Source organism: Sapajus apella, unplaced genomic scaffold (genome assembly GCF_009761245.1).
Source record: "Sapajus apella isolate SASKATOON/1434 unplaced genomic scaffold, GSC_monkey_1.0 scaffold684, whole genome shotgun sequence".
Taxonomy (NCBI): domain Eukaryota; kingdom Metazoa; phylum Chordata; class Mammalia; order Primates; family Cebidae; genus Sapajus; species Sapajus apella.
In genome coordinates this window covers 22,201-33,659 of record NW_022437610.1, presented here as the reverse complement: position 1 = coordinate 33,659, position 11,459 = coordinate 22,201, and the positions used below count along the sequence as shown (strand labels likewise).

At 43.6% G+C, this 11,459-nt stretch overlaps 1 protein-coding gene across 1 annotated transcript in view; it reads left to right on the top strand.

The window, feature by feature from the left end:
* The first annotated feature begins 3,768 nt into the window (after positions 1-3,768).
* Positions 3,769-11,459, top strand: part of LOC116546218 — a 15,347-nt gene continuing 7,656 nt past the window's right edge. Inside the window, exons 1-6 of the mRNA XM_032272542.1 lie at positions 3,769-3,857; positions 6,735-6,944; positions 8,116-8,220; positions 8,780-8,989; positions 10,151-10,255; positions 11,062-11,271. Of these exons, the coding sequence (XP_032128433.1) occupies positions 3,812-3,857; positions 6,735-6,944; positions 8,116-8,220; positions 8,780-8,989; positions 10,151-10,255; positions 11,062-11,271 (886 nt within the window). The 5' untranslated portion in view covers positions 3,769-3,811. The remainder of the gene's footprint in view (positions 3,858-6,734; positions 6,945-8,115; positions 8,221-8,779; positions 8,990-10,150; positions 10,256-11,061; positions 11,272-11,459) is intronic.

Sequence of the window (11,459 nt, the reverse complement as noted above, 5' to 3'; positions counted from 1 at the left end):
GTACAGATTCTTTTTTGTTTTTGTTTTTGAGAGTGAGTCTTGGTCTGTGAACCATGCTGGAGTGCAGTGGTGTGATCTTGGCTTACTACAACTTCTGCCTCCTGGGTTCAAGCGATTATCCTGCCTCAGCCTCTTGAGTAGCTGAGATTACAGGCATGTATCACTGGATTCAGCTAATTATTTTGTATTTTTAGTAGACACGTGGTTTTGCCCTGTTGACCGGGTTAGTCTGAAACTCCTGACCTCAGGGGATCCGTCCCCCTAAGCCTCTCAAAGTGCTAGGATTACAGGCATGAGCCACCGTGCCTAGCACAAGTACAGATCCTTGATATAATTCCCTTACCTCTGTTGACTTGTGAAACTGAACAAACAGCTTATCTGTACTCAATGTGCGCTGGTGGGACAGTTACAGAATAACGATGCTAGTGATTCTTGTTCAAAAAGAGGGAAAGTGGAGGGAACAAAGTCACTGATCCAAAACCATTTTGACATGGGGTCCAGCAAATTCCAGTAGGAATTTCTTGATTAGGCTCCTCAGCCTGAAACTAACCCTCTGTGACAGGGGCCTTTGCCTCCAGGCTCTGCATTTTTTCTATTGTTACTGAAAACATTTTATTTTTCTTCTTTCCCCACTCTTTTGGTTCTTCCCCTTTCTCCTCATGACAGCATCCTCCACTTAATCCTTTTTGCATCATCCCCAGCAGAATTGTTCAGATATTGCCCATATCACGGTCCTGACCATCTCCACGAGGGGCTGTCCTTGTGAGCCCATGCTCCTCTTCACTGTCCTGACCTCTCGCAGTCATGATTGCTTTCAACTGCCCTGGCTGGCTTAGGAGAAAACCTAAGACTGTAGAGTCCCAGAACAAATCTCTGCCCTCTCTATCTCCAGGAGAGGAAGAAAATAACAGGGATCTTCATGGAGAAATGACCCAGGTGAGGGCCTGGACTCTCCAGCAGTTAGAGCAGAAGAAAGTTTTTGAAGAAGAATGGAGGAGCTGAGAGCCCAGGCCAGGAAAGCAGGGTTGTGTGAAACGCTATTTAATCCTATTTACTCCCTGCCCCAATCTAGTAGCTAGTGAACGACAGCTGACCAAGTATAAATGCCAGGACTGTGATAAAGAGTTTGTCCAAAGAAAGGGGCTTTTACTCTTTTTGTTATCACAATGGAAATTGCTGTTTTTCATCTAAAGTTTCTGAAAGGCAGCAGTGAGCTTCTGGAGGGTGAGTTACCTGCTCTGCACAGGGAGGCTGAGGCCAAGGCTTGTGTGTGGGATCTGCTGTCACCAAGTGGTGAGGGAGGGAGCCTAGGAGAGTCTCAGTCTTTCTGGGCTTCAGGTTCCTCATCAGTAAGGTAGGGGCTTATTATACCTCTCTGAGGTCACTTCCTGCTCTGTTTTCTCTGTGTCTCTGAGGAATTGAGATGGTTTTCAGTGCTGCCTGGGACCTTCAGCTGAGACCTGACTCTGTGTGTCTCCTGCAGGAGCCTGAGCTGAGTCTACAAGCTGGAATCCCAGAGCTGAGGGAACAGGTAGAAGAAAGAAAGTCGGCAGGTTTAGGGGATGAGAATAATCCACAAAGGACAATGCATTGGTAAATGAATACCAAAGAAGGGGAGAATAAGGAAAAACTGTGACAGAAGCCTGAGGGGAAATGGGCAATGCCTATGATCATTTAAATTCTCAAGGAGCAGCATGAGCTCAGCAGTGGGGACTGGGAAACTTACTCCACAGGAATCTCCTGCCTCTGGTCAGAGAGAGCCATAGGGTAGATCAGAGCTGGTTTATAGTGAGAAGCAGCTTCAACTCCAGGAGGGGGAGGATGTGACCGTGAGCCCCCACCCCAGACCCAGGAGCCTCAACCTTGGGGCTGCCATAGCAGTGGATGCTCTTCAGGTCAGTGTGGGTTAGAGGGAATAACCGTGCTTGGAGAAAGGTTGGAGATGTCCATTCTTACATCGAACAGCTCTGCCCTAGGTCAGGTACCAGAGTAAGTGTCCCTTGCTTACATATAAAGCAGTGATACTTATACTATTCTTCTGCACCTTCAGTTGAGGGAAGTTTCTCATAAACATTTATTATTTAATTTTCTTTATACTGTGCTAAGCACTTGGGATTCAGGTATTTAATGTCTCTAAAAAAACCTCAAGCTAGTGAGTGGAAGAACACAAGCAGATCACTTCAACAAGATACGGTAGTTCTACCCACCTGAGGTATTGTGGCAGCCTGGGGGATGGGAGGGTATGTCAGAGGACATTGCTCCTAATGACAGGGGGAAGCATAAGAGAACATTTTCAGATTGGCTGGGTGCAGTGTGTTCATGCCTATAATCTGAGCTCTTGGTGAGGCTGAGGTGGGTGGATCACAGGGTCAAGTGATCGAGACTATCCTGGTCAACGTGGTGAAACCCCATCTCTACTGAAAATACAAAAAAATTAGCTGGGCATGGTGGTGCACTCCTGTAGTCCCAGCTACTCAGGAGGCCAAGGCAGGAGAATTGCCTGAACCCAGGAGGCAGGGGTTGCAGCGAGCCGAGATCACGCAATTGCACTCAAGCCTGGGTAACTAGAGTGAAATTCCACCTCAAAAAAAAAAAAATTCAGAACAGACTAGTCTTCCTTCAAGCTCCCACAAGAGAGGATCCTGGGGAAGGGATGGTGTAGGACAGGAGCCTCTCTAGGGAAGGGGATTTGCAGCATTCTGAGAGAAAGGCATCCTTACAAGACATTGGGGACAGAAATGTAGGTGAAAAGGTTGGAGGCTTCTTAACAATTTTATTCAGTCATGGATGAACACTGCTGAGAGGCCCCTCTGTGCTGGGCCCTTAGCTAAGAACCATGACCACCGAGGTGAGTAAAATAGGATCCCAGCTTTCACACAATTCTCAGTCTAGTGACTGGTGGTTCATGAGAAGTGTAGTGATGGTGGGTTCATTGGAACCAGTGGCCGATGCCACATGGGATGACCTCAGTGGATGGCCTGGGCCAGTGACCCTGGACTTCAGCCATATTTCAGCATCTCAAGGTACAGTACACCCATGCCTCTGCTCTATGTTGAATCAAAGCAGTTAACACAGCCAAGGTATTCAGAGGACACTGGTGATATCAGTAGCTATTGACTGTTTCCAGCTGGGGAAATAAAGAAGTAAATTTAATAACTCTTCTAAATTTGTGCTTGCCATGACAAATAATTTTATCTTGATAATGAATTATATCCTGGCAAATTAATTATAATTTGCCATAATGAGAAATAACTTTATGCTGAGTACAGCCAACACACAAGCCCTTGAGGACACATGCCTGAGGATTCTGATGAAGATATGATGTCCAAATATGTACACATTTGGACCTACAGTCCAGCTTTAAAACAGTGGAAGACCCAGTTTCAAATTCAAGATTGCTTTGAGTAGAAATTCACTTTACCTCTCTTTGCATGGCAATGGGGCCAATCTTCCCTGAGCTGCCCCTTACAAGAAAAGGAATCATACTGGTAAGAATTCAGACTTCAGCAGGCATGGGTAAGTAAGGAAGTCTTACAAATCTCTTCTAGCCACCTAGCAAGAAACCAGAAAAATAGCAAGTTCATTCACATTCAGGACAGTTGTGTGCACTAGATCACAGACCTTGAAACATGAAGAACAGACCCCCTAACAAGGGAAAATACTTCTTCCTGTCCTAGGACATCACTGCCAACTTCAGGGAAGTGGAAACACAGCTGCCCACTTTACAGTATGGGTTACTTTTGTGCCTGGAATGTGTCTGACATCCTGAGACCTGTACCCGTTTCAGGGAGCCTTGGGAGGAGCCTGAATCATGGATGGAATTGGACAGTACATGGAGATGGTTGAGCAGGATGAGGGTAAGTGCAGGGGCATGGCCAGGTCATACTGGGAGACAGTGAGTGGCATTGATGGGGACAGACAAAGAAAAAGTCAACAGTTTCTGCTTCAGCATCAGAAACTCAAACCAATAACGAATTTGCTTTTGTAAGTAGTAAGTATTTTTCTATTTACATGAGAATTTAATCTCCAAAGAGAAATCATAAAAATAGTAAGTCCAGGGCATAAAACCTAAACCATAGCTTGTATTTATTCTTTCTAAATGGAGCTATCAGTAAAATCTTCTTCATAAAACATATATTGTGGTTACAAAAAGGCAAAAGTCGGCCAGGTGTGGCAGCTCATGCCTGAAGTCCCAGCATTTTGGGAGACCGAGGCGGGTGGATCATGACGTCAGGTTATCAAGACGTTGGTTAAGATAACCAACATGCTGAAACCCTGTCTCTGCTAAAAACACAAAACATAGCAGGGCTTGCTGGCATGTGCCTGTAGTCCCAGCTACTTGGGAGACGGAGGCAGGAGAATCGCCTGAATGTGGGAGGCAGAGGTTGCAGTGAACCGTGACTGTACCACTGCATTTCAGCCTGGTGACAGAGCAAGACTCTGTCAAAAAAAAAAAAAAAAGAAAGAAAGAAAAATAGCAAAAGTCTTAGAAAAAATCACTGGTGTTCCTTAGAAGAGAATTCAATATAGTCAAGGGAAGACCAAGTCTCATACTTCTCTTGTATATTCCAAAGTTCCAGGGAAATTCCAGGTAATAGAGGTTATTTCCCGTGCTGTTAAAGCAAGGTTGCAGACACTTCTGAATTTTGGGCCCAGTACTCTAGGAGGGAACAGCTCTGTCCTGGAAAATAATACAGGAATGGATGCTGTTCCTGTGACTCATTGTGGTCATTCATCCAGCATCACAGAAACCAAAAATGGAAATATGACCAAATTCATGATTTGCTAGCCCCCTTTTTCAGGTTTCTTACCTGATTCTTAGGATAACAGCATTACCTTTGAAGATTATGATGAAGATACGCTGTCCAAATATGTGCACAGTTTTGAGCAAAATGCCTGGTACAAATTGGTCAAAAAACAATTACTGAATGATTATATGAATATTTACTGAATGACATGGATTCTATGAATAATTATGGAATAATTATTGTAATTGCTTTTATTAGCAGTTCTCAAAACTCATCTATATGTGACCTCAAGTAAGCCACATAACTTTGTGAACCTGCAGTTTCATCATTTTTAAAATGAAGAAACCTGACAGCTTTTCATTCTGCCACAGGTCAGGCTTCCCAGATACCAGAACATACATTTACTTAAAGCCTTTGATATATCTCAAAGCAGTATCCTTACAGTGTAGTTGGAGGATGGTGGGGGCTGCAGAGAGGCACGCTTTCCAGTGGGATTGATCCAGTTCTCCTTCCTTCAGTGCCACATGAATGCTGGACAGCCCAGGGTCACACCCATTGCACCCTCAACTCAGGCACACCCAGCAGCCAAACATAGGAGACCTGGGATACAGAACAGTCTCCCAAATCCCAGGCCCACAAAACCTAGGTGGATATGATGGCTGAGAAAGTGAGGAGGTGGTTCAGGGGATCACTCTTCCCTACTCGTTCCTCTCATCTCAAATTCACCTTCTATTGCACAGCAACACGGAGGACCACCAACCACCCCTGACCATCACCTTGATCTTGGTGTGTTTGGTTAGTGGGATGCAACCACAAATCAATGGTGTTAGACCAACTCAGAAAAATATCTATCAAACAGTATTCCATAAGGACCACTCATGGCCTTGTTATTTTCAACACATGGAAAAAAACAAAATGAAAACAACAAAATCATATCAGGTTTACAAGACTTCCCAAGAGAGATGGTCACATGTGCTTTCAGGAGATTTCTATAGAAATGATGTTGATGACCTGATACCTTGAAAAGAGCTCTTCTGGGACTAGAATGACATCCATAAGTGACAAGAATGAGATGTAGTGTGCAGTCACATTAAAAAACAAATCACTCCACATAGAGGAAGCTTTGGACGTAGGTACATCACACTGGTCTTAAGTATAATGAAAAGCCTCTTTTGCCACAAACATCAGTGCAGTGGTATCTGCCAGTAAGAAAAACTAAATCAGCATAACCATGGGATGCAGCCAGAAGAATATTGAGCCAGGAAAGAAAACATTTTTAAGAAATGAATTACTCATTGACTTTCTAGTGGATACAGAAAAAACTGCAGAAGACTCAGAGGATATGATGGCAGTGTAACAGATTGATATCTTAAGCTTGTGGAAAAGCCTTCAATTCTGTTTTAACATATGAGAAGGAGAGGTGACTGACTTCATGACTAGCATTAAGAAAGTATCACGTGTTGGGAAACTGTTTCTGCCTTGATGGTTTTATACACATAAGAGCTGAAAAATGAGGCACATGCTTAGATGTATTGGGAATGAGATGGGACAGTGGCATTGTCACAACGGTACACAAATACTGAGAGTGACTTATAGAGTAATGGTCCCCATCTGTTGTGACCTCAAGTGAGACCAGGAGGCCTGTGTTTTAGCAAACCCTGGGCAATGGAATGAAGGGCTCCTAAGATTCCATGACACACACAGCTTCTAATTCTGTTATTGCAACAGCAGACCGTTACCTGGGGCACTGGCCACTATCTCCCATACCCTTGTAAGAGTCTGAGCTGCAGACAGCACCTTCAGTTCTCAGCTCAAGCATTGTGAACCTTGTTTTTGCTGTTAAGGACCCTAAAGTGCTGTGAGGAGGAATCAGATTTTTTTCAACAGTAAGTTAAAAATTTTAGTTACTGATATCCTCTAGTCCTGATTAAAACTATTTGATTTCCAGTTTTTAACCCATGATGTGTTTGGGTTTCTTCTCCCCAGTCCCTGGCTCTCCCTGTGGTGCCCCAAATGTCAGCATGGTGGCACCTGGCAGGACGTGTTCCAGGAAGACCACAGAGGAGAACTTTCCAGATACCATCGAGAATTCCTACTCCCAGCAGGAGGAGACCAAACTGAATATCAGAGCCAGCAAAAACAGACTTCTTATGAGCCAGGTGGCCTACTTCCTGAACTACCAGCTGAAGACATACAGTAAGTTCCATAGGTTGACCACCATGAAAGTGATGAATGATGTCCTGTCTTGTCTCAAGAAACTAACCATTCTCTTCATCAAAATTAGTTTCATCCTTCCCATACTTGTAGAAAATAGCAATGGGCATTTTAACATTTAGTTAAAGATGGAAGACAGTGGCGAAAGTATTTAGCAACTTTTCCACGCCTTCAGTAAGGTGGGTGTGGGACTGGGGTTACAATCCCAGCTATTGATTTCTGACACAGGCACAGAACCACCTGTTTTTCTCAGCAAAAGGCTAAATCATATTTATAGGAATCCTCTCTGTACCACCTAAGATCCTGCAGACAAGTAGCATCTAGACTGTTCGTCTAAATGTCTGATGCTACTGAACTTCCATTCAGTTCTGGTTTCTGCTAAGGCCCAGTAGTCAAAGCTGTGCTCTGGGGACACAGGGGGAAACACAGTGATAGCACACAGAACCTGCTGTTAGGAGATTCAAGGGGACCGTGCTCCCAATAGAACCTGTGGTATCTGTAAGTGGCACCATCAAGAGCGAGGATTACTCTGGTACTGGTGCCTCAACTCCCCAATTAGCTGGCATCCCCGGTGGGTACCACCACACCTGGCTAATTTTTGTATATTTAGTAGAGGTTGGGTTTCACCATGTTGGCCAGGCTGGTCTTGACTCCTGAGGTCAAGTGATCTGCCTGCTTGAGCATCCTAAAGTGCTGGGATTCCAGGCATCAGCCACCATACCTGCTCCACAGATTCTTTCTTCAGTAAAGGTTGTTAGAATTCATCTCTTGGTCCAGGCTCCTATATAAATTTCTCTAACAATTCATTGGCAATGATATATGATTAGATAAATCAGTATTGCAGCAACCCTTCTGGACAGAAGGGCAATTTTTGAGGATTTGGGGAAAAAGTTTTAATTTTTTGCACTGACTTAGGTCAGAGGATGTGATTAAGATCTACTGGATGAGGGAGATTTTGTCCCATGATTCTGAAAAGCAGGCTCATATACTTCTAGGGCGACTTAATCTAGGGACCATTAGAGCATTCCTGTCAGAATACCACATTCTTACACTGAGAATATTTTAAGTTCTTGTGCTATGATCGAACACTGATTTGCTCTTGTGTGAAGTGTGATTTGCTTAATGTGACCTGCTCTTCTGAATTTGTTTATAGAAGATCGAAAAGATCATGATGAAGAACAGAAATGCAGAGACAACAAAAATAAACTTCTTATGAGTCAAGTGGCCTACTACCTGGGCTGCCAGCTGAAGACGGAAGGTAAGTTCTATTGATTCCCTGTCACGAAAGTGCTGAACAATGTCCTTTCTTCTTTCTGAGGAATGATACACTCTCTTCTTCAAAGTTAATTTCATCCTTCCCATACTTCTAGGAATATAGCAATGGGTATTTTAGCATTTTGTTAAAGATGGAAGACAGAGGCTAATGTGTTTAGCAACTTTTGCACGTCTGCAGTAAGGCGGGTGTGGGACTAGTGTTAATATCCCAGCAAATGATCCTGACACAAGCACAGAACCACCTGTATTTCTGAGCAAGAGGCTAAATCATGTTTACAGGAATCCTCCATACCATATAAGATCCTGCAGAACTTATAAGCAAGATAGAGGTAGAAGTGTTTATTTCCAGATTTCGAAGTGACTGAATAGCTAAGACAAGTTGACTTTAAGGACATCAAGAGAGGAGGTAAGAAGAGTAAAAGCAGGGAAACAACATCTTCAAATCATAGGCGAGGCTGCCAGTGATATTGCTTAGTCCCGATTAAACGAATTTGACGTCACCATTTTCTAACCCATCTTGTGTTTGGGTTTCTTCTCCCCAGTCCCTGGCTATCTGTGTTCTGCCCCAAACGTCAGCATGGTGGCATCTGGCAGGCCTCCTTCCAGAAAAAACACAGAGATGAACGTTCCAGAAGGCATTGAGAAATCCTGCTCCCAGCAGGAAGAAAACAAACCAAATTACAGAGCCAGCAAAAATAGACTTCTTATGAGTCAGGTGGCCTACTTCCTGAACTACTGGCTGAAGACATACAGTAAGTTCTATAGGTTGACCACCATGAAAGTGATGCATGATGTCCTGTATTGTCTTGAGAAACTAACCTCTTTCTTCATCAAAATTAATTTCATCCTTCCCATACTTGCAATGGGTATTTTAAGATTTTGTTAAAGATGGAAGACAGAGGCCAAAGTGGTTAGCAAGTTTTCCATGTCTGCAGTAAGGTGGGTGTGGGGCTGGGTTTAGATTCCCAGCTATTGATTTCTGACACGGGCACAGAACCACCTGTTTTTCTCAGGAAGTGGCTAAATCATGTTTACAGGAATCCTCTCTGTACCATATAAGATCATACAGACAAGTAGCATCTAGTCTGTTGGTCTAAATGTATGAGGCTACCAAACTTCCATTCAGTTCTGGTTTCTGCTGAAGCCCAGTAGGCAAAACTGTGTTCTGGGGACACTGGGGGAAACACGGTGATAGCACACAGTACCAGCTGTCGGGAACTTAAAGGGGACCCTGCTCCTAATAGAACCTGTGCAATCTGTAAGTGGCTCCATCAAGAGCAGGGAGTACCCTGGTACTGGTGCCTCAGCCTCCCAATCAGCTGGGGTCCCCGGTGGGCACCACCACATTTGACTAACTTATGTATTTTCAGTAGAGGCAGGATTTCACCCTGTTGGCCAGGCTGGTCTTGAACTCCTGAGGTCAAGGGATCTGCCCTCCTGGGCCTCCTAAAGTGCTGGGATTCCAGGCGTGAGCCACCATGCCAGCTCCACAGATTCTTTCTTCAGTAAAGGTTGTTAGAATTCATCCCTTGGTCCAGTCTCCTATATAAATTTCTCTAACCATTCATTGACCATGACGTATGATGAGATAAATCAATATTACAGCAATACTTCTGGAAAGTAGGGAAATTTTTGGAAGATTTTGGGGAAAATCTTTTAATTTTTTGTGCGGACTTAGTTCAGAGGATATGATCAAGATCTACCAGATGAGGGAGACTTTGTTCTATGGATCTGAAAAGCAGGTTAATGTACTTCTAGGACAACTTAGTCTAGGGCCTGTTAGAACAATCCTGTCAGAATACCACATTCTTACACTGAGAATATTTTAAGTTTCTGTGCTATGAGTGGACACTGATTTGGTCTGTGTGAAGTGCGATTTGCTTAATGTGACCTGCTCTTGAATTTGTTTACAGAAGATCGAAAAGATCATGATGAAGAACAGAAATGCAGAGACAGCAAAAATAAATTTCTTATAAGTCAAGTGGCCTACTACCTGGGCTGCCGGCTGAAGATGGAAGGTAAGTTCTATAGGATCAGTGTCACGAAAGTGCTGAACAACGTCCTGTCTTGTCTCTAAGAAATGATACACTCTCTTCTTCAAAGTTAATTTCATCCTTCCCATACTTCTAGGAAAATAGCAATGGGTATTTTAGCATTTTGTTAAAGATGGAAGACAGAGGCCAAATATTTAGCAACTTTTCCACGTCTACAGTAATGCGGGGTGTGGGACTACTGTTAATATCCCTACTACAGCCAGTGCTTGACTTATGACCACGATTGTTTCAGACAGACTGGTCGTAACATGATTTGGTCGTAAGTTGAGTAGGCTATATGCAGGCAGAGATGGTAGTGCTGCCGGAAGCTGGTCTGCACTGTCGTACGCCCAGCTGGGAAACGTTTGTGCTGCCAGACATGGAGCAGTCATGGCTAGTGATTGTGGTCATAAAGTCGAATGGTCGTAAGTTGCATAGGTCATAAGTCGATCAATACCTGTATTGATTCCTGACACAGGCACAGAACCACCTGTTTTTCTCAGCAAAAGGATAAATCATGTTTACAGGAACCCTCCATACCATCTAAGATCCTGCAAAACGTATAAGCAAGATAAAGGTAGAAGTGTTTATTTCCTAGTTTCAAGGTGACTGAGTAGCTAAGACAAGTTGACTTTAAGGAGATTGAGAGTGTAGATGAGAAGAGTAAAAGCAGGGAAACAACATCTTCAAATCAACAGGCAGGGCTGTCAGTGACATCCCTCAGTCCCGATTAAACCAATTTGACGTCACAGGTTTCTAACTCATCATATGTTTGGGTTTCTTCTCCCCAGTCCCTGGCTTTTTGTGTTCTGCCCCAAACGTCAGCATGGTGGCATCTGACAGGCCTCCTTCCAGAAAAGACACAGAGGTGAACATTCCAGAAGGCATTGAGAAATCCTGCTCCCAACAGGAAGAAAACGAACCGAATTTCAGAGCCAGCAAAAGTAGACTTCTTATGAGTCAGGCAGTCTACTTCCTGAACTGCCGGCTAAAGACATACAGTAAGTTCTATAGGTTGACCACCATGAAATTGATGAATGATGTCCTGTGTTGTCTTGAGAAACTAACCTCTTTCTTCATCAAAATTAATTTCATCCTTCCCATACTTGTAGAAAATAGAAATGATATTTTAACATTTTGTTAAAGATGGAAGACAGAGGCCAAAGTACCTAGCAACATTTCCACATCT